The sequence below is a fragment of the Panthera pardus genome, unplaced genomic scaffold (assembly GCF_024362965.1).
Source record: "Panthera pardus isolate Hobbes unplaced genomic scaffold, ASM2436296v1 HiC_scaffold_8, whole genome shotgun sequence".
NCBI classification, from domain to species: Eukaryota; Metazoa; Chordata; class Mammalia; order Carnivora; family Felidae; genus Panthera; species Panthera pardus.
This window is the reverse complement of record NW_026527013.1, coordinates 17,229,203-17,251,964: the sequence shown is the minus strand read 5'-3', so window position 1 is coordinate 17,251,964 and position 22,762 is coordinate 17,229,203. Positions and strand designations below refer to the sequence as shown.

At 37.6% G+C, this 22,762-nt stretch overlaps 1 protein-coding gene across 4 annotated transcripts in view; it reads left to right on the top strand.

Annotated features, from left to right (window-relative positions):
• Nucleotides 1–22,762, top strand: part of SMARCC1 (SWI/SNF related, matrix associated, actin dependent regulator of chromatin subfamily c member 1) — a 172,199-nt gene that overhangs the window by 43,348 nt on the left and 106,089 nt on the right. For all 4 annotated transcript variants that reach the window (XM_053897598.1, XM_053897597.1, XM_053897600.1 and 1 more), the window contains exons 7-12: nucleotides 674–743; nucleotides 4,529–4,604; nucleotides 9,320–9,445; nucleotides 12,637–12,758; nucleotides 16,144–16,268; nucleotides 21,571–21,630. In XM_053897598.1, coding sequence (XP_053753573.1) covers nucleotides 674–743; nucleotides 4,529–4,604; nucleotides 9,320–9,445; nucleotides 12,637–12,758; nucleotides 16,144–16,268; nucleotides 21,571–21,630 — 579 coding nt within the window. The remainder of the gene's footprint in view (nucleotides 1–673; nucleotides 744–4,528; nucleotides 4,605–9,319; nucleotides 9,446–12,636; nucleotides 12,759–16,143; nucleotides 16,269–21,570; nucleotides 21,631–22,762) is intronic.

The following is a 22,762-nucleotide window of genomic DNA, read 5'->3' as shown; positions in this document are numbered from 1 at the left end:
TATAATCCAACTATGATTAAAATCAGTAAGAATCATCCTGTTGTATAAATTTGCACCTATCTTTGCTAAGGAGGCTCAAAATAAAAATATCCAGTGTGATCATACTGCTTACATTGTTGATGGAAGGACTAAATTAACAGGATGCCATTAAAAAATAGTAAAAATAGTATTGATAAAAGCTTTGGTGTAGCACTGTGTGAAGTACTATAGGATGCCAGAGGCAGTAAGTATAGAGGAAGAAGACCATGTAGTAAAACTTCCATCAAGGACATGAAGCATGACTTACACCTTGAAAAATGTACAGTAATTGTAAAGCTTCACACAAAAAGGGAGGAGAGGTTTTACATGGAAAATATGGCAGTAAAGAATATAGTGTTCGTGATTTAGATGGAATTGCAGACAAACAGGCAGGTGGATAGGAGGAGAGTATTTTACTGTGTGGACAATTGGATTTGCTAAGAGCAATGGATAATAGGTCTAGAATCTAGTAATTCTGAATACATGGCTGAAAAACTTCTCCTTAATATGATAGACACAATGTTTAATTATGAGAAGAATTTTTTACAGTTTGCTTACTAGCAAACTAAAAATTCTAAGTAGAAATTTAGTTAAAATAATAATTTATTCATTTATTTTGTCAGCCCGACTAAAGTATTTTCTTTTTCCCTTTCAGAAGAATGGTTGAGACCGGTGATGAGAAAAGATAAGCAGGTGTTAGTGCACTGGGGGTTTTACCCAGACAGGTAATGTCGACATGTCCTAAGATATGGGACAAAGATTTTTAATCCCTGTGCAAGCCAGACTTATTTACATGTAGTTTCACTTTCTCAATAATGACAACTTTGTTTCATTGCTTGATCTCACTTTTTGAGTATTACTGATTTTTCTTATTTATGGAACTCAGTTCAGTCACATGGCTTTATTTATCTTAATAAACTGATAGGTTGCTGCATTTGCCAAAGCACCCCTTTAGCACAGTATTAGAATGCTAATCTAGATTTGTTTCCTTCAAGAAATGAATTTTTCTAATATTTTATGACTATTTTGTTTTTTCAAAAAAAATATTCATGCCATACTATAAAGGATGAATTATTTTATGTCTAAAGAGGAGACTTTTTCTTCTTGGCAGAAATTTATTTCCCTAGTGTTATTATTACTTTGAGATAATCATAACTCATAGTGTGTTTCAGTTTTCAAATATAAAGAGTATTGCAAGAACTAGATGTTAGTGATGTTAATGAAAATGGTGGTCCTTGTTTAATTAGTATTACACCTACATAGGATGCTTCTGAATAAAGGATAACCTTCCATGAAGTTCACTAGAGTCTGTCCATTGTGGGTTTTTGATGTCAGACCAGTCTTCCTTCACCTATACCCCCATCCACTTTTAGCCTTCTCATATTATTGGAAGCAAATCCCAAATATAACATTTTAATAGTAAATATTTCAGTATGTATTTCTAAAAAAACAAGGCCTCATTTTAAAAAAAATAGTAAAGTAATATTACTGTCAAATCTAAAAAAACTTAACAGAATTCCTTAATACAGTGTCCTCTATCCAGTCGTTGTCATATAAGTGATACATATGATTACTTTATAGATTGATATTTGTTGAAAGTAGAATTCAGCCACATTTTGTGATTCATTGATATATTTGTAAGCACATTTTTCAGTTTCTAGGTTCTGTCTCTGTCTTCCCTACTCCCACCACAGGCATTGTATTATTGTATTATTTAAGAAACCAGGTTCCTTGTCCTGTAAAGTTTACCACACTGTGTTTTGGGTTTTTTTTTTAATGGCATCACTGTGGTGTTTTTGAACATGTTTCTCCTTTCTCTGTATCTCCTTTAAATTGGTAGTTAGATCTAGAGTTGATCAGAGTCCATTTCAGTTTATGGAAGGAATAAGACTATTGCATAGGTTTGTATTTTTCATCATCTAACGATGACACATAATGTCTGGTTATGCACTCTTTTTAAGTTAATCTATTTGAGTCTCTCTATTTTACTTGTAAAGGTATTTTTGAAGAAGAAAATAATGTTTTTAGATACGTTCAAAATTTGAGGAGTATATGCACAGTTTTCGTATAGGTTGAGTTGATTAGAACAAGATTAAGTCAGTTTGCTAATGAGCCTCTTCTGAACCAGAATTGATTACTTTAAATGAACTAACAGGTTTTTAATATTTAAATGCTTTCTGTAAAACATTTCTAGTCTTGAGGCATCAAATAGTCCTTGGTACTGTTAAACCTTCCAAGGGTGTAGAAGTCTTAATAGGAAATCAGTTTGCCCTTTGAAGCATTTAGGTGGAAACTCGAATTTGTGATGACAAGCTTCGTAAGTATACAGTTGAAATATTTATAATAATAAGAGATGTTAAATATATAACAGTAAAAACATGTTAGCCTGTTTGCCAACTTTTTCTTTATGTATCACATAAGATAAAGCATCTAGTGTGAGTCTTGTGTTCTCAATGGGCCTTGTTCACTGTTCACTTTCTTTATTAACTCTACAGCAGTCCCCCTGACACCCTCATCTGCAGGGGATTTGTTTTAAGGCTCCCAGTGGATACCTGAAACCATGGATAGTACCAGACTTTACATATGCTATATTTTTTCCTATATGTACATACCTAAGGTAAAGTTTAATTCATGAATTAGGCACAGTGACAGATTAACACCAATAACTAATGATAAAATAGAATGATTGTAACAATATACTGTGATAGAAGTTACGTGAATGTGGTCTCTCTTCTGTCAGAATACCTTATTGTACTGTATTCACCCTTCTTGTGATGATGTGAGATGATAAAATGCCTTCGTGATGAGTTGAAGTGAGGTGAGTGACACAGGCACTGTGGTGTTGTCTTAGGCTGCTGTCGACCTTCTGATGAAAGGTCAGGAGGAGGACCATCTGTCTTCAACCATGTTCGACTGGATAACTGAAAGTGTGGAATGGGGGACCCTGGGAAGGGGGGATTGCTCGAGTTTGTGCCTTTCTATCTTTATAATGTTTTGAGCTCAAGACTTTGAGAGAATGTAAGGTTATCAGACTCATCATTGTAATCTTTACCTGGTATAATTCATAACTTGGCAAAGGAACTTTTTTCTCCAACTCATGTTTTAAGTGTTACTGGGAAACTTACCAGAGTGCTGTGAATAGGTATGTAGAGCTGTGCTTGTTCCGGACGCTTTTGAATTAACTTCTGAGTAGTAGCTACAGGAAGCCCATGCTTGTTACCATACTTGTGTTTCATTTAGGTATCTCTTGGTTTTACAGTTAATTTGTTGGCTAGTACAGTAGCATTGACACAGTTTCAGTTTGGTAGATAATTCTATGCTCATTTCAAAATTGTGGAGGAGCAGGAGGAGTACTTGAAAGAGCGAACCCGTTGAGCAAAGAGATGTGAAGATAGGAGGGTGAGCCATATGATTCCTGGGTAGTGAGGAGCCTCTGTAAAGGGCTTGAAGTGGCCACTGCCTGGCATGTTTAAAGAACCCAACAAACGCCCACATGGCTTGACTATAACATGAGTGAGGGGAGAGTATTAGGAGATGGACTCAGAGTGACAGTCACAGGACTAGATCATGAGGCCTTGGCAATCCAGTAAGGATTTTGGCTCTTACTTTGAGTTGTGTGGGAGTTGTTGGAACATTTTGAGTAGTGATAATGTGGACTGACTTGATTTTCAAAAGGATCACTATGGCTGCTTTATGAAAAATTGACTCGGGCTTTGGGCAGAAGTAGAAGGGTGAGAAGTAGATAGATACTGGGCATATTTTGAAGGTGGAACAAACTATAGAAGTTGCTGATGGTTGGATTATAGGAGGTGATTGAGAGTAAAGTCAGGGATGTCTCCAAGGCTTTTGGCCAGAACAACTGGAAAGATAGAGTTGGCATTTACTGAGATGGAGATGATTGCCTAGGGCACATTATTGAGGTCAGGATGGCATTATGTGTTGAAATTCAGTGTTAGTTTTGAAAGCCTTGGTAAACATGTAGGTAGATACAGAATTGGCAGTTGGATTCATGAGTCTGGCATTTAGAGAAAAGGGCAGATGAGTGTATAGTTGAAGCCATAGGGTTGTGTGAGATCGAGAGAATGAATAGAAAAGAAAGGGATTGTTTCAAAAACTGAAACTTAGGACTTTCCAGTGTTGAAGAGGTTTGGGAGAAGAGGAGAAACTGGCAATGAAGACTGAGGAAAGGCTGGTGACTAGAAGGAACATTGGAGGATACTGCTGTCTTAGAGGCCAAGTGAGGGAAGTGGCTTTGAGGAGAGAGTAATCTACCCATTAAAATTCTGTGCACTGAGGCTTGAACTTTGGATTTAACAGTGTCAGGATCACTACAGACCTCTACAGAAGAGTTTTTTTTTGTCAGAGTAGCAGAAACAAAAATGTATGAAATATTATGTTACTAGATCCTAATAGTATTTCTAAAATATATTTTTACCTTTTGATGAAAAGTCTTTTTACTGAATGAATCTGAATTCTAATCTGTTTTTCCCTTTTCTCATTTCCTTTGTAGCTATGATACTTGGGTCCATAGTAATGATGTTGATGCAGAAGTTGAAGATCCCCCAATTCCGGAAAAGCCATGGAAGGTGAAAGATCCCTTTTTATTTTTTTTTTAAATTTTTTTCAACGTTTTTTTATTTATTTTTGGGACAGAGAGAGACAGAGCATGAACGGGGGAGGGGCAGAGAGAGAGGGAGACACAGAATCGGAAACAGGCTCCAGGCTCCGAGCCGTCAGCACAGAGCCTGACGCGGGGCTCGAACTCACGGACCGCGAGATCGTGACCTGGCTGAAGTCGGACGCTTAACCGACTGCGCCACCCAGGCGCCCCAAGATCCCTTTTTAAAAACATTCTTGTGTAACTTAATAGCATTTCTCAGCTCTTTTCCATAACTATGTTTCAAGGAAATATAGAATGAGGATCTTTCTTTCTTGTCATCCTATTAAGATATCCATGGCTATGAGACAGTGGTGTTTGAGGAGACCCCAGAATCCAATTACCTTGTGGTTTGAGACAATTGAGAGAGGCGCGTGAGGAGTACGGTTGAACATTGGTCGTGTCATTTAGGAAGGCTGGAAACTGTGTTCATGGCTCTTATTATAATAGTCATTTCTATTCTAGTCATTGTAATAGTAATAATCCACGCATTAACTCTTATTTTCTTGCTTTTTTAAAGAATGTTTATTTTTGAGAGAGAGAGAGGCAGAGGAGAGAGAGAGGGAGACAGAAGATCTGAAGTTGGCTTGCACTGACAGCAGAGAGCCCCATGCACATGGGCTCAAACTCATGAACTGTAAGATCATGACCTGAGCTGAAGCTGGATGCTTAACCAGCTGAACTACCCAGGCGCCCCATTTTTTGGCTTTTAACATGGAAGTAATTCTGAAAGTTGCAAGAATAATACAAAACAAAATGCTGCTTTATGCTCTTCTTCCAGATTCGCCTGTTTTAATAATAAATATTTATTTATTTTTAACGTTTATTTATTTTTGAGACAGAGAGAGACAGAGCATGAACGGGGGAGGGTCAGAGAGAGGGAGACACAGAATCCGAAACAGGCTCCAGGCTCTGAGCTGTCAGCACAGATCCCGATGTGGGGCTCGAACTCACGGACCACGAAATCATGACCTGAGCCGAAGTCGGCCACTTAACCGACTGAGCCACCCAGGCGCCCCCTAGGATATTTAATTTTTGAAGCAATATTAATACCTGATATAGAGCCTATATTTTGTTTGCACCAAATGTCCCATTGATAGAGTAAATTTTTTTTTTAATTTTTTTAAAAATTTATTTTAATGTTTTTATTTATTTTTGAGACTGAGCATGAGCAGGGGAGGGGCAGAGAAAGAGGGAGACACAGAATCCAAAACAGGCTCCAGGCTCCGAGCTGTCAGCCCAGAGCCTGATACAGGGCTCGAACTCACAGACTGTTAGATCATGACCTGAGCTGAAGTTGGACGCTTAACCAACTGAGCCACCCAGGCACCCCGATAGAGTAAGCTTTATACTGAGTCTCTTCCCTGATCCAGGATCCAGTTCAGGATCACACACTGCATGTAGTTGTTAGATCTTTTTAGTCTACTTTAATGTTGAAGTTTCAGCCGTTTTCTTCCATGACACTAGCAGTTTTGAAATGTATAAGCTAGATTTGTGTGTGTGTGTGTGTGTGTGTGTTTTTAGAATGTTTGAATCTGAATTTATATGGATATTTTCTCATTATTATATTCAGGCTATGCATTTTTGGCTGCAAAACTACTTCAGTGGTTCTGGTCTCAGTGTGTCATATCAGGGGGCTGTGTTTTGATTTTTCCCATTATGGCTGATTGTTAAGGTATTATCTGCCTGGTTTTCCCACTGTAACATTACCATTTTTCTTCTTGAAATTAAAAATATGCAGAAATACTTTGACATTATGTAAATATCCTTTTCTTCATCAAATTTGTATCCCTAAGTTTGCTCACTCGTAAGTAATTCCTGCCTGATTGAATTAGTTATTACTAGTGGTTTTCTCACTCTGTCCATTCTATGCTTGTTACTGACATTTTACATGGTAATGAGCTTTCTTTTCTCCCTCTACATGTATCTATAGTCTCAGTATGCAGTCGTGGAGCAGTGACATTATTGCCATTCTTCACTCTGATGAATGGTCCAGAATTTGGCCAGTGGGAACTCCTTTAAGCTGCTTCCTGTGACTTTTTGGTATTCGATTCATTTTTGCATATTTCCTATTTCTGGGACAAAAAGAATTTCCAGCCTCTTTTTGCAGTTCTATATCCCAGTCCTGGAATCAGTTATTTTTGCAGGGAGATCTCACTTTCCATGAGAAATGGTAATTATACATAGTTTTTATTGGCTGTTTTATGTGGTATACTGAACACTTAAAAATATTAGATGTTACACCTGATTCAACCTAGTTTGAGTTGTGTGACGTTCAGAAAGACTTAAAGCTTCAGATTTCGTATGAGGAAGCTGGGATTAACAATTTAGTCTTTTTTTGAAACCCTTTTATTTGGAAATATTTTCAAACTTCAATAGCAAGAGTAAGAATAGTAGGTGGCATACCTGTACACCCCTTATCCAGATTTGCCTATTTTTTACATTTTACTCCCTTTCTGACCTATCACTTCTTCTCTGTGTGTTTTTATTTTTTATTCATAACCTTTTGAGATAAAGATGCATATATCACAGGCCTTTAAGACATGTTTGTGTTTCCTAAGAATACGAGATTCTCCTACATGAGCACGTTGCGGTTGTCAAATTCAGTAAAATTTAATGTTGCCACAATACATTACTGTCTGTATTCCAGTTTTGTCACTTGACCCAAAAAAGTTTTTTGTAGCATTTTTTTTCTGTTACAGAATACTGTTTAATATCAGCTGTTAGAGTAAAATATCCTGTCTCTTTCGTTCCCTTTAACCTGAAACATTATCCTGGTATTTCCTTGCCTCCTAAGACATTTTTGAATTTGAAAAGAATATTTCTCATTTGGCATTTGTGATCTTTTTTAATGGTTAAATCAGGTTCTGTATTCCAGCCAGAATATTGCATAAGTGATGTTGTGTCCTTCTCAGGACGTCATACTGGGAGGCATGCCTTGTCCATCTGTTCCTGGGTGGTGACACTGATCACCCAGTTAAGGTGTGCTGTGATGGATCCACTGTATAGTTCCTTTCTTTTTTTTTTTTTTCACTTGCAATTTATAAGCAATCTGTAAGAGATTCTTTTAGACCATACAGATACCCTGCTTGCCATCAAAATTCTCCATTCGTCACCCAGATTTAGCATCAACTTGAAATTCTTGCCTGAGCCAATCTTTTCTTTGATGATTGCACAGTGATAATTTTCTATTCCAGCCCTTCCTCCACATTTACCAGTTGGCTTTCAGAGTTCTATAAGCAAGAGCCCTTCCTCTCCCCTTATTTATTTGTTACCAGTATGGATTTATGGAGTTCTCGTTTTTCAGTGGTCAGTAACTTATTTAATTTAATTATTTTCATGCTGAAATTATTTTGCATTTGTCTACACAGGGAAGAATTGTCTAGTCCCAATTTCCAGTGTACTCCCTATGAGAAATTGTATTGGATAATTCCTGTTATAAGCTAGGTCTGTGGTTTAAATATCTGTATGTATATAACATTCAGAAAACCCATCATTTTATTAATTCTTACTCAAAAACATTAACAAAACAAGAGAAGTTGCCATGTAAAGGGCTTGTAAGAATCCTGAATCTGATTTTCACTTCTCCACCCGCTCCCCTACCTTGGCTATTCCTGAAAGGTTTCCAGAAAGCACCTGTGTACTTGACGCTCTGTAAATGTTTTCTTTCGTCATTCCTTAGAATTTTGTTGAATGCATAAACATAAAGACATCCTTCATGCCTAGAGCAATGGCTAGCTTTGGCCTATTGCTGTTGAATTTTGATCAGTGGTTTTCATCAAGATAAAGATGACATGATTAGTGAAATAAGCCAAACGGACAACAGTAAATACTGCATGATAGTGCTTTTATATGGAAGTTCTAAGTTCTGTGGAAGTTTTATATGGAAGTTCTAAGTTCTAAGGTAAAATATGGTGACTATAGTTGATAACACTATTGTATAATTGGAATTTGCTAAGAGAATAGAACTTAAAATGTTCTCACACACAAGGAAGATAAGTATGTAAGGTGATGGATGTGTTAATAGATGGGAGGATCCTTTCTCAGTGTGTATGCATATCAAATCACCATAATGTACACCTTGAATATCTTACAATTTTATTTTTCAGTTATAACTGAATAAAGCTGAAATAACAATGACGTGATTATCAAATATAAGGGTCTTAGTTATCAAAACTTTAGTCTAGGGGCACCTGGGGGGCTCAGTCAGTTAAGCATCCAACTTCGGCTCAGGTCATGATCTCATGGCTCGTGAGTTTGAGCCCCGTGTCCGGCTCTGCTGACAGCTCAGAGCCTGGAGCCTGCTTCTGATTCTGTGTCCCAGTCTGTCTTTGTCCCTCCCCCTCTGTCTGTCTGTCTGTCTCTCTCTCTCTCTCAAAAGTAAATAAACATTAAAAAAATTAAAAAAAAATCTCAGTCTATGCAAAACCAATGATGCTTTCTTACTATACTCAGTAACATGAAATAAAAATTAGAAATGGTTAAGTTGCCATTCACAGGTCTTTAATGGTCTCATGTTTTTAAACTGTTCTATGCAGTTGAGGCTTTGAGAATAAGAAGTCAGCTTCTTTTGTTTTGAATACTTTATAGAAACTGTAGTGATTTATTATTTATATAGATACACATGCTTCATTGTGGTTTTAGGTTCATGCAAGATGGATTTTGGATACTGATGTTTTCAATGAATGGATGAATGAGGAGGATTATGAGGTGGATGAGAACAGGAAGCCTGTGAGTTTTCGTCAGCGAATTTCAACAAAGAATGAAGAGGTATTTGGTTTGGTACTGTTTTTCTCCTCTAGCTGTTTCTTCTCTGGGCCTCATTGTTGTCAGATTTTCACTAATAAACTCTCACATACAGCTCAAGGTGTATCAGGTATATTATATAAAAGTTACCAAATGGCCATACAGCCATCTCAGGAGCCGGCATTCCCACAAAAGGGGCAAGGAAGTCTCAAAGGGTCATTGAGATTTAAAGTGACGCATGCAGTGTGGCAGCATTCCAGCTGATTTTTCTGTGTAATCTCTACACCCAGCACAGGGCTCGAATGTAACCCCAAGATCAGGAGTCGCATGCTCTACCAACTGAGGCAGCCAGGCACCCCTAGTGTAGTTGATTTTCCTTTCTAGACCTGAGTTTTAATTTTGTGAACCAAATATTATCACGGGATAATTTAATTTAGGTGTTGATTTTTCAAGGGAAAATTGGTTTTGTCTTAGTAGTTTTGAATAGCTTTGTTGCCATATACATACACAGTAGGTAGTACAAAGTATAGGCCTTCAAGGTCTCAAAGGTGGGAGGATGTGAGATTTATTACTCTTTAAAGTGTTAAGAAGCCCAACCACCTAATATTTATCCATGATTCTTGAGAAGCCACAACTTGGGAGGTAGATGCGTCACGAGAGGGAGGGGGTTCTGAGAAGAAGGTTTGGATGTGTTGATCTGTTGGCTGATGACCCGCTTCGGTAAGATTCTCATTCCCTTTTACTGGGGACGCGTAAAGTTTTTGCTTTTTGTTTTGTATTTTACTTCTTTGAAAAATTGTTGAGACAGAAATACTTTTAACTGTTCACTTAGAATGTACAGTTTTTTCATATCTCTTTTCAGCTGACACTTTCTTACTAAAACTCTTTGTCATGCTGTGTGTATTTTTTTATTTTTAAGAAAAATTTTTTAAAAGTGGGTCTTTTTCGAGGTGCCTGGGTGGCTGAGTCATTTAAGTGTCTGACACTTGATCTCAGATCAGGTCTGGATCTCACAGTTGTGAATTGAAGACCCACGTTGGGCTCTGCAGTGGGCATGAAGCCTACTTAAAAGAAGCTGGGACGTTTTCATAGCCTTTGATTTTTAATTTGTCCTTATTTGCTTTGGAATTTGACTTAAATCTTATTTTTTTTATTTAGTGCCCCCCTCCCCCCATATGCTTACATATTTGTTTTCCTTTACTGTATTTCCAACCAAGTCTTTTTTGTCACTAGGAATAGTCTCATTTCTACATCACATTATTAAACAGGTCTGCCTATAGCCATTTCTGTTCAGATATAGATGGTTTATTAATTTATTCACTTATTTTTAGGGAGATTCTGTAAAAATCGATTTAAAAAGAATTTTTTTTAAACATTTATTCATTTTTGAGAGACAGAGACAGAGCATGAGCGGGGAAGGAGCAGAGAGAGATGGAGACACAGAATCTGAAGCAGGCTCCAGGCTCTGAGCTGTTAGCACAGAGCCCGACGCGGGGCTCAAACTCACGGACAGCGAGATCATGACCTGTGCTGAAGTTGGATGCTCAACCATCTGAGCCATCCAGGTGCCCGAAAATTGATTTAATCTGTATTTTTAGGGGCGGGCACCAGGCTGACTACGTTGATAGAGCAAACAGCTCTTGATCTTAAGGTCACGAGTTCAAGACCCATGTTGGACGTGGAGCCAGCCTACTTAAATGTTAAGGGGTGCCTGGGTGGCTCTTGTGATTGAGCATCTGACTCTTGATTTTGGCTCAGGTCATGATCCCAGGGTCGTAGGTTTGAGCCCTGTGTCAGACTCTGCACTGAGCACGGAGGTTGCTTAAGATTCTCTCTCCCTTTGCCCCTTTCCCCCACTTATGCTGTCTTTCTCTATGTAAAATTAAAAAAAACAAGAAAACGTTAATAGCTCTTTTTAAAAATTTAACTTCAGGAGTGTCTGGGTGGCTCATTCGGTTAAGCGTCTGGCTCTTGGTTTTGGCTCAGGTCATGATGTCACACTTTGTGAGCTTGAGTCCTGCATTGGGCTGTGCTGACAGTGTGGAGCCTGCTTGGTATTCTCTTTCTGTCTCCTCTCTAAATAAATAAATTTTAAAAAACTGGGTGGCTCAGTCATTTAAATGTCTGACTTCAGCTCAGGTCATGATCTCATAGTTTGTGAGTTCGAGCCCCGTGTCGGGCTCTGTGCTGACAGCTCAGAGCCTGGAGCCTGCTTCCGATTCTGTGTCTCCCTTTCTCTGACCCTCCCCTGCTGTGCTCTGTCTCTCCCTCTCTCTCAAAAATAAATAAACATTAAAAAAAGATTTTTTTAATGTTTAGCTTCAGACTTACTGTACAGTGTGTGCAGTTTAGATTTTTTCTAAAGCTTCTTATATAGCTCTGTACAATGACTCAGATTTCCATTTGATGCTACAGAGCTTCTGAAAGGAAGCAGATAGTTGTAAGGAGTATGATGGTACCAGAGATAATGAATGTTTAATTGATGTTTTAATCTCTGGTTTTTTTATTTTTATTTTTTGCACCTCAAATATAGTACTTTGGGTCATCTTAGGTGTTAACTCTTTATTGTCTGTTTTATGAAATCCATAGTTATCATCTACAGGGTGACTTTTGTATATTGATATGTGTATCCTGCACCTGCTGAACTCTTTAGCTCTGAAAGTGTTTTCTAGATTCCTTAGGCTTATCTATGTATAAGATCATGCCAGCTGCAAATAGAGATATTTGTACTTCTGTAGATTGACTTTTAAATCATAAATTGCAATCTTATTTAACATCTTTTATGTCATAAAATTTTCTCATATTCCTTTTACTGATGTGTCAGGAGCAGTTTCAGATACATTTGTACAAGATTATTCACCAGTCTTTGTATATTATTAATCTAATAGCATATGTTTCATATTCTTCAGTAGTTGTTGAAAGTGCTTTTCCCATCTGGAAATAATGTGAACAGGAACATATTTTAGTTGTGCAGGATTTGGGCATGTCTGTTTTGTAGCATAGTTTGAATACTTGGGGGATGGTTTTGATATTTCCATTGGTGCTGCATCACCTGGAGGGTCAGAAAAAGTCTTGACTGTGGGTGGTCCAAGACACTTAATGATGTTCCTTTCAATTGCTCTGAGCTAGGTGAAAACCCACCTTGGGCAAAGGTTTGTTGAAATGGAGGAGTCCGAAAAGCTGGCTGATATTCATTTCCATTTACTTCTTCCTAGCCAGTCAGAAGTCCAGAGAGAAGAGATAGGAAAGCATCAGCTAATGCTCGAAAGAGGAAACATTCGCCTTCCCCTCCACCTCCAACACCCACAGAATCCCGGAAGAAAAGTGGAAAGAAAGGGTAAGAACTGCAGCGTGACTCAGAAGGCATTAAAACAAACTCTAAAGGATGTTCCACATTTTTACATTTATACTGGAAGTTTTGCTCAAGGGAAGGTGGCTGACTTACATTTATACTGGAAGTTGGCTGACTTTGGCAGCTCATCTTGTCAGATGTTATCTGATGGCCATCTTACGTTGTATTTATGCTAAGGCACCTTGTGTTCAAGGAGATCTGTACAGTGACATAATCATAGTCTAATTAACATCCAACACTACACATAGTTAGAATTTTTTCTTGTGATGAGAACTTTTAAGATTTACTCTTTTAGCAACTTCCAGATACACAATATAGTGTTAACTGCAGCCACTATACTGTATATTACACCCCCAGGATTTATTTATTTTATAACTGGAAGTTTATACCTTTTCACCAGCTTCACCCATGCTCCACACCCCTTGCCTTTGGCAACACCAGTGTGTTCCCTCTATGATTTTTTTTCCTAGATTCCACATATAAGAGAGATCATATGGTATTTATTTTTCTCATAGTTATTTAACTTAGCAAAATGACCTCAAGGTCCATTCCTGGTGTCCCAAGTAACAGAATTTCCTTTTTTTTTTTTTATGGCTGGATAATAGTGCGTCATACACACACACGCACGCGCGCACACACACACACACACACACACTTATTTAACTTTATATTCCACAGAAAACATGCTATGATATCTAATTTGTATTTAAAATATAGCCACTCCAATTCCATGATCAAATTCAGAGAGAACCCATTTTTCTCTCTCTGGGCTAGCTGTGGGAAGGCGATAAACCTTGGGCTTCTGGATTGTAGGTTTGGTTCACAGCTTAGTGAGAGTGGAAACCATGTACAGAATCTTAAAACTGAAAGGGATCTTTGAAGTATCATAAACATCTTTATCTTAGGAAGCAGGGATTGAGGTTCAGGGTAGAGAGGTGACTTTTCCAAGGTCACATAGAGATTTTTGCTTAGAGTCAGGATTCAAAGCTGGACGCTCAGCTTCCTGTTCCTGTATCCTTTCAACTAAATTCTGTCACCATCAAGGTCTGAGGGTAGATTGTTTGGCTCTTTGTCTTTCTTTCCTTTTCTTCTTCCCCTCTCTCTTCCTTCTCCTTTCTTCATCTCCTTTGTAAGATGGCCATCTGATGTTGGCACCTTGAATACAGTCTTTTTTCTGTATCTAATTGTATATTGAGCAATGTGGCTGGTAAGGAATTTAAGAAATTATATATTCATTAATTTCACCAAGAAATTAGTGTCTCTCATTTTACCACCTGTCCTATTTGTGATCAGAATGACTCCTAGAGGAAATGAACCTATGTCCATTTCATGTTCAACGTAGTGCCTTGTTCAGGGCATCACATTTGTACTCAGTAAATCTTGCTTGAGTGGGGATTTTGGTTTCTGTTGAATAAGTTGTTTTGGGGATTAAGTGAGACTTTAAAGCCCCTGTGCAGGTTCTGGCCTGAAATAGATACTTAATAAATGGCAGATAATACCTAACATTTATATATTAAGTAGATACTTAATTTCAGGCTTGTCTGGCTCAAAATAATTTTAGTCTTAGAAAATGACAGCTTGCAAAATTTATGCTTTCATGTGACTATAAATTGGTTAAATTTTTGGCTGTTGACTGGACTGTAAAGATGTATTTTGTATCTTCTTTCCACTAGCTTCCTCTTACTGACTCTGTGGCTAAATTAGCGTTTCTTTATGCCCAGAACATGCCTTGAATCATGTTATTTCTTGAAGGGTAGGGTTATCGGAACCATTGTTAACTATGCCTGGAAACTTCTAGGGATGTGAAAAAGGTCTAAGTTTTGTCATTTTGTCAAATATACTATGATATAAAAAACTCACAAAAATAGATTTTTCTTTAGCTATTATGAGAGTAACCTTATTTCTTAAATCTCTAATCTGAACCTTATGGTTGATGTGCAGAGAATTCAGAGCTCCCTGATAGCCCTGTGAAGAAAGCCACACAACTTTGCCAGGTGTTCCTGGGCCTGAAATCGATGTACCCTTCTTCCCACTTAAGGGCTGAGGTGCAGTGCCAGGACACCAGTGGTCACCAAACCAAGACGTGGTGTCTAGGAGGCTCACAGTGATCCTCCCCTCTGAGTGTAAAGCCCACCAGATTGAGTCTCCAGATAGATGTGTGTATGTCCTTCAACTGAATACATCTGTCCCCTCATGAGCAGGCATTTGAGTTTCATTGTAAGTTCCTTTAGCAAAAAAACACTGACATTTATTTTCCTAATGTTTGTTTATTGATCTTCCCTGCTTCTTTTCTTCCTTTTTTTTTTTTTTTTTTTTTAAACATATTTTATCTCCCTGCCACCTTTAGGTTCATACACTTTTAAACAATTGTCATGGAGTTTTTATTAAAATTTTTAAAAATATTTTTGCCTATATACCTGATTCTAATCTATTCCAGTATCTTTTCCTTCTTAGAAGAGAACTTTGCTCACTCTCTCAGCAGTGTGAGGACTCGTGCTGGCCCACTGAGTGTTCCCATCACTTCTTTCTCCACTGCTTCTCACTTGCCAGTGTGCTCAGGGTTCCTGCTTATTCCTCCCCAGAACAGGTTATTTCTTAATACCTTTATGCCTTCATTCATCATCCTGAAATATTGCCTACTTTTTGGTGAATTGTTAGAGTTCCAAGTTAGCTTAATTGTCCCTTCAATCCTGATTAACTCTTATTTTCTTGGAATATTTAATTATTTATTTATTATAAAAAATATATTTTTATTTCTCTGTGTTGGTACACATCGTGTTATTGGAGGTTGATGATAATTTCTGTCTTGTATCCTGTGTAATTCCTCAAGGTAAGGAATTATTCCATTCTTGTTTGAACCCTAATCTGCTTTCTGGAATATGTTAGTTTTGAAATAAACTAAAGAAAGAGCAATAGCAATTTTTACAAAAAAATAGTACCATCCTAGGTGATTTTACTTTGCATTTCCTGATATTTGGATGATACAAAGCTAGGAAAATATGGTTATACGTATCTTTGAGAAAATTTCTTATGTAAGTGATTGTTTATGATGTGAGATAAAGTATGTGCCGTATATCCTTAGCAGATGTTCTTTTATTACACTAATTTAAAACCCTTTAGGATGCTGTCTGCAATTTGTATCGTAGGATTTCTGTACTCATTTCTTATGCCCAATAACCTTTATTTTCCTTTTGGCTGGTTAGATGTAATTTGGGAATGTACCTAATTTTTTTTTTTTTTTAATTTCTATTTGTCTTTTAAAGCAATTCTGAGCATAGATTATAACAATGAGGTAAAGCCTTTGAAATTGTCTGCTATGAGTAGCTATAGTCATTCTTATTTACATGTTTACATACCTTGTGTGTTTTAGCCAAGCTAGTCTTTATGGGAAGCGCAGAAGTCAGAAAGAGGAAGATGAGCAAGAAGATCTTACCAAGGACATGGAAGACCCAACACCAGTACCCAACATAGAGGAAGTGGTACTTCCAAAAAATGGTTTGTATTCTTCTGTCTAGACTATGAGAGTATTAGTGTGATTTAATCATTCTTAGCAGTGCTTTGGAATGAATCATTTCTTGCTCTGTGTCCCTGGTTACCGACTTTCAAGGTCAAAATGTTTATGAAATTACCTGGTTCACAATCTTTTGGTGTACTTTTGCTGCTTATTGAGAAAAACACTGTGACTAAAAAGTTCTCTAAATTTAGCAATACTTTAAAATTAATGGTTCTTGGGGCACCTGGGCGGCTCAGTCAGTTAAGCGTCCGACCTCAGCTCAGGTCGTGATCTCACAGTCTGTGAGTTCGAGCCCCGCGTCGGGCTCTGTGCTGACAGCTCAGAGCCTGGAGCCTGTTTCGGATTCTGTGTCTCCCTCTCTCTCTGCCCCTCCCCTGCTCATGCTCTGTTTCTCTCTGTCTCAAACATAAATAAAAACATTAAAAAAAAATAAAATTAATTGTTCTTAAATCCTGGTAGAATGAATATACATATGAGAAGGTGGAGCACTTATCCATGTACATTTTAATCTATTTAAATCAGTTATTGGGAGTAGGATGTTAGTTAACTGTATTTGTGGGTTTGTCTGTTTTTGTCTCTGATTCCTGTGAATTTTTTTTCTCTTATGTATTTTCATATACTTTGAAGCTCTGTTACTTAAGGGCATATACATTTAGTACCATCATGTCCTCCTGATGAACTGACTCTTGTGTTGTGTGTCTCTAGGTGCCATTGTAGTGCTTGTCTTGAAGGCCAGGTTCTCTGGTAATAATAAAGCTCGTCAAACCACACTGTTCTTTGCTTCTACATTTTTTGTATTAGTCCTCATGTACTCAGCTCCAATATAGCAGTTCTGTAAATTACACAGCTTTGTTCTTACACTTTAGTTTTTAAAGTTTATTTATTTAAAATTCATTATTTATTAATAAATATTTATTTTAAGGTTTAGTTATTTCTCTCTGTCCTTCTCCTGTGTGCGCATGGGGGAGGGGCAGAGAGAAGGGAGAGAGAGAAACCCAAGCAGGCTTTACACTGTCAGCGCGGCGCCCTATGTGGGCCTTGATCTAATGGTGAGATCATGACCTAAGCCGAAATCAAGAGTCATATGCTTGAGTCACCCAGGTGCCCCTGTTCTTACACTTTAGATTTCTGACTTACATCTCTCTTGCATCCTGTTAGTTTCACTTTGATTATGTAAAGTATATCACTTTTAAACAGGATATTGTTTTGTTTTTATTCTCCTAAAAAAACACTTTTTTAAAATCTGTTTATTATTTTTTAGAAAGTCTGTTCTCACCACATTTTTTTTCAAATTTATTTATTTTGAGAGAGAGCGTGTGCATGCATGCCTAAAGAGTGAGTGGGGGAGGGGCAGAGAGAGAGGGAGAGGGAGAGAGAATCCCAAGCATGCTCTTTACTGTCACCTCAGAGCCCATCGTGGGGCTCCATTCCAGGAACCGTGAGATCGTGACCTGGGCCGAAATCAAGAGTTGGTCGATTAACTGACTGAGCCACCCAAATGTCCCCACATTTTCTGTTTTTAATTAGAATATGAAGCCCACTAAAATGTAACAGAATTGTTGATGTGGTTGGGCATAAGTCTGCCATTATGATTTTTTGAACAAGGGAAGGATGAGAGAGAGAGAGAGAGAGAGAAGGAGACAGTCTGAAGCAGGCTTTAGGCTCCAGGCTCAATCTGTCAGCACAGAGCCTGATGCGGGGCTTTAACCCTCAAACCTGTGAGATCATGACCTGAGCCAAAGTTGGGCGCATAACTGACTAAGCTACCCAGGCACCCTTCGTTATTTTATTTTTTTAAGTTTATTTATTTAAGTAATCTCTGCAGCCAACGTGGAGCTCAAACTCACAACCCCAAGATCAAGAGTTGCTGGGGCGCCTGGGTGGCGCAGTCGGTTAAGCGTCCGACTTCAGCCAGGTCACGATCTCGCGGTCTGTGAGTTCGAGCCCCGCGTCAGGCTCTGGGCTGATGGCTCGGAGCCTGGAGCCTGTTTCCGATTCTGTGTCTCCCTCTCTCTCTGCCCCTCCCCCGTTCATGCTCTGTCTCTCTCTGTCCCAAAAATAAATAATAAATAAAAAACGAAAAAAAAAAAAGAGTTGCATGTTCTTTGGACTAAGCCAGCCAGGCACCCCCGAAATATTTATTTTAAATAAAAAAAACTAAGAAGGTGGTGGTAGTTTTAATAGATAACTGTCTAAACTATAAACCTGTAATAATGAATAGAATATGATTTCGACACAGGAATGGCTGAATCCCTTAGTGGAGTAGAATGGTTGGTTCAACTGTAGATCCATATTTGTTTATAAATTTAATTTACTGTTACTTTCGCAGTGCCAGTTTGTGGGAAAAGACCAAACAGTTGCATAAATACATCTGGAAAAATTTTGTATTCTTTTTTGTGTCATAAATAAGAATTTAAGGGGCGCCTGGGTGGCTCAGTCAGTTAAGCGGCCGACTTCGGCTTAGGTCACGATCTCGCAGTCCGTGAGTTCGAGCCCTGCGTCGGGCTCTGTGCTAACAGCGCAGAGCCTGGAGCCCGTTTCAGATTCTGTGTCTCCCTCTCTCTGACCCTCCCCCGTTCATGCTCTGTCTCTCTCTGTCTTAAAAATAAATAAACGTTAAAAAAAAAATAAATAAGAGTTTAAGCTTCAGGTGGATTCAAGTCCCAAATTTAAAAACAAAATTATTTAAGTAAACTTCCAAATATTGATGTACTTAATGCAAGTGTTAGCCTTAGATGAAATATTCATTAGTCATTTAACAAAGAATTCGAACCCTAAATATGTATTCCTCCCCTCCCCACTGGAAGACCTACTTTATTATTTATTTATTTTTAAAATTTAAATCCCAAGTTAGTTAACATATAGTGTTAATGATTTCAGGAATAGAATTTAGAGATTTATCACTGACATATAATACCCAGTGCTCATCCTAACAAGTGCCCTCTTTAATGCCCATCACCAATTTAGGCCATACCCCCACCCAACACCCTGCCAGCAGCCCTGTTTTTTCTTTGTATTTAAGAGTCTACCTCTCTGTTTTTATCTTATTTTTGCTTCCTTCCCCCTAGGTTCATCTGTTTTGTTTCTTAAATTCTATATATGGGTAAAATCATATATTTTTCTCTGACTTATTCTGCTTAGCTTAGTATACTCTAGTTCTATCCATGTTGTTGCAAATGATAAGATTTCGTTCTTTTTGATCTCCTAGTAATATTCCTCTGTGTGTGTGTGTGATGTCTTTTTTTTAAATTTTTTAAATGTTTATTTTTGAGAAAGAGACATAGAATGCAAGTGGGGGATGGTCAGAGAGAGAGGCGGACACAGAATCTGAAGTGGGCTTCAGGCTCTGAGCTGTCAGCACAAAGCCCGACACAGGGCTTGAACTCAAGAATGATGAGATCAGATCTGAGCTGAAGTCAGACGCTTAACTAACTGATCCACCCAGGCGCCCCTACACCACATCTTGTTCATTTATCAGTCGATGGACATTTTGTCTCTTTCCATACTTTGGCTGTTGTCAATAGCACTGGCAAAAAACATTGGGGTGCATGTACCCCTTTCAATCAACACCCGTATCCTTTGGATAAATACCTAATATTACAATTGCTGTGTTGTAGGGTAGTTCTATTTTTAACTTTTTGAGGAACTTCTACACTGTTTTCCAGAGTGGCTGCACCAGTTTGCATTCCCACCAGCAGTGCAAAAGGATTCCTCTTTCTCCACATCCTAGCCTACATCTCTTGTTGCCTGAGTTGTTAATGTTAGCCACTCTCACCGGTGTGAGGTGGTATCTCAATGTGTTTTTGATTCGTATTTAAGGGCAAAGTATTTATGTACTGGTAATTTTATCACATTTCAGGGCCATTAAATGTGTGGAAAGATGTTCAACTTCTCTTAATCAAGGATATATAAATTATTAAAGTAACACTTTTCATCTGTTAGTTTTTCCAGACTTAGAAAATAGATGATTCACAGAGTACTAATGTTTTGAGAAAGTGGGTATTTTCAGCTGCTGTTGGTAGAAGTATAAATTAATGAAGCCACTTAACACAATTTATTTGTTCAATTTTAATGTGTATGTGCAGTACCAGTTTTAATTTCAGAGCCCATTTTAAGTAATTATAGGCACGCTTAGAGATGAATGTAAGATGGGGCACCTGGGTGGCTCAGTTGGGCGTCTGACTTTGGCTCAGGTCATGATCTCACAGCTTGTGAGTTCAAGTCCCGCATTGATCTCTGTGCTGACAGCTCGGAGCCTGGAGCCTGCTTCAGATTTTGTGTCTCCCTCTCTCTCTCTCTCTGCTCCTCCCCCGCTCACACTCTGTCTCTCTCTCAAAAAAAATAAAATAAAATAAAAATTAAAAAAAAGATGAATGTAAGAGGATGTGGATTATGTTATAGTGAAAAATTGAAAATAAACAACAGTTGCCATCAATATAGGGCTGGTTACCTTATGTATGACCCATCCATGGACACAGTGGATTCATTTCATTTCATTTAAATGAAATAGTTGTATATAATTTGACTATAAATGTAACTAAAAACACTTAACATGGAATGGTCATATAGGCACACAGTTGAATGACATGGGTAGAATGCTAAGGAAGAAGCACAGTATGGATAACAGAGCTGTAAGATTTAAACCCCTCATACAGGTTTTGTGGGTTTTTTTAGGTTTATTTATTTACCTTGAGAGAAAGAAAATATGAACAGGAAGGGTCAAAGAGTGAGGGAGAGAAGCTCAAACAGGCTCCACACTCAGCATGGAGTGGGACCTAGGGCTTGATCCTATGACTGTGAGATCGTGACCTGAGCTGAAACCAAAAGTCAGATGTTTAATTGACCAAGCCACTCAGGAGCCCCTAAACCCCTCATATAGGTTTTGAAGTTTACAGAGATATATAATAGTTATCAGTTCTCCCTGAGTTTATTTACCTAAATGAATGGCACAAAAATGGGAATCCACAAACACACAGAAAATGTAATAAAAAATACTTTGGGGGAAGGGATTGAAAGGTTCTTTTCAGGTTTTGCTCTCTATATTTGTGTATTGTGTACTTTTATCATGAAAAAATTGATGCTTGGGTAATTAATTGCAAAATGGCAGTCTTATATTAAGTGTTAGTATTTTTTTCATCAGATTTACAGTTTTTCATGAAGGTGAACACTGGATGGTGGTGGTTTGCAATGAGATTCATGTACTTTTTAATCATCTTTTATTTTTTCTTCTTTTAAAAAAGTAGAACTTTCCCCCTAAATCATGACTCTTTTTTTTCTTTCTAGTGAACCCAAAGAAAGATAGTGAAAATACACCTGTTAAAGGAGGAACTGTGGCAGATCTAGGTAAAAACCAAACAATCTGTACACTTCTGTGTTGTTGTCTCTCTTATTGATTCATATCCTCTAATGATTCTTCCTTTCCTGAGAGATGTTGCTTCCAGTTGCTATGCTTTCCAGCGCAGATAGTGACCGTGGTCACCCTAGCACCACTGTTAGTTTGGTTTGCTGCCATATTAGGAAATTTAAATTCCTGTGATCCTTATTTTCTACTCTTTACTGATTTTTGCATCTTTAGAGCAAAAGTCTATTGCCTTTTTTTTTTTTTTTAAGTCTGTTGACTCTTAAATACTTCCGTTTCCTAAAGTATTTCTTCTAGTTGGCTAAATAGTATAAAATGAGAATCCTATCATCCATTCATAGTAGTATTTACAAATTATACAGAGTACATTTTTATGAGGACATCATGGTCCTTGGATGTGCTGGAGGGTGGGAGAGAGGAACGTAGTCACTTGTTCCACTTAAAAAAAGTAGAGGTGGTTGTAAACATCTTTGTTTTTGAGAATTGTATATGGATCTCAGTTTCTCTGTTCACTTGTAAAAATTAAGGGAGAACCTAGTGTTTTCAGGATTTATATAATTTATATATTTATAAATTTATACTGAATTTTTGACTTTAGGGAATTTTACACCTGAAAGGGGTTTTTGAGGTCTCCTTATGTGGAAAATGAAACTTCAGTTTCTTTATCTTTTCACTAAGTGAATTCTGTATTTCAAATAAATTACAGAGATTCTTGATGGCAGCTAGTAGGTAGTGAGGTTTTGTTTTGTTTTGTTTTTTGTTTTTTGTTTTTTGTTTTTTTTTTTACTTCATTTCACTATATCCTCCTTTTCTGGCTTAAAGCCTATCATTGAACATCAGGTCCAAATTTTGATGTCAGAAGTAGAAATAGAAAATTATCTTGATGACAGTTTATGTAAAGTTGGTGTTAGGTCAACAAAATAAATGAAACAAATGCTGTCAGAACATTTCTATCTTAATTGTCTTTTAACATTCTTAGTAGAATATTAATAACTATTAATAATTTCCATTTTCTATAAGCTTGTCTATTCCACAACTGGTACTTGTCCACTGAATCAAAGGCCAAGAAAAGAAAACTAGCTATACATAGACTTTTAATGTTTTCTGTAATGTGGC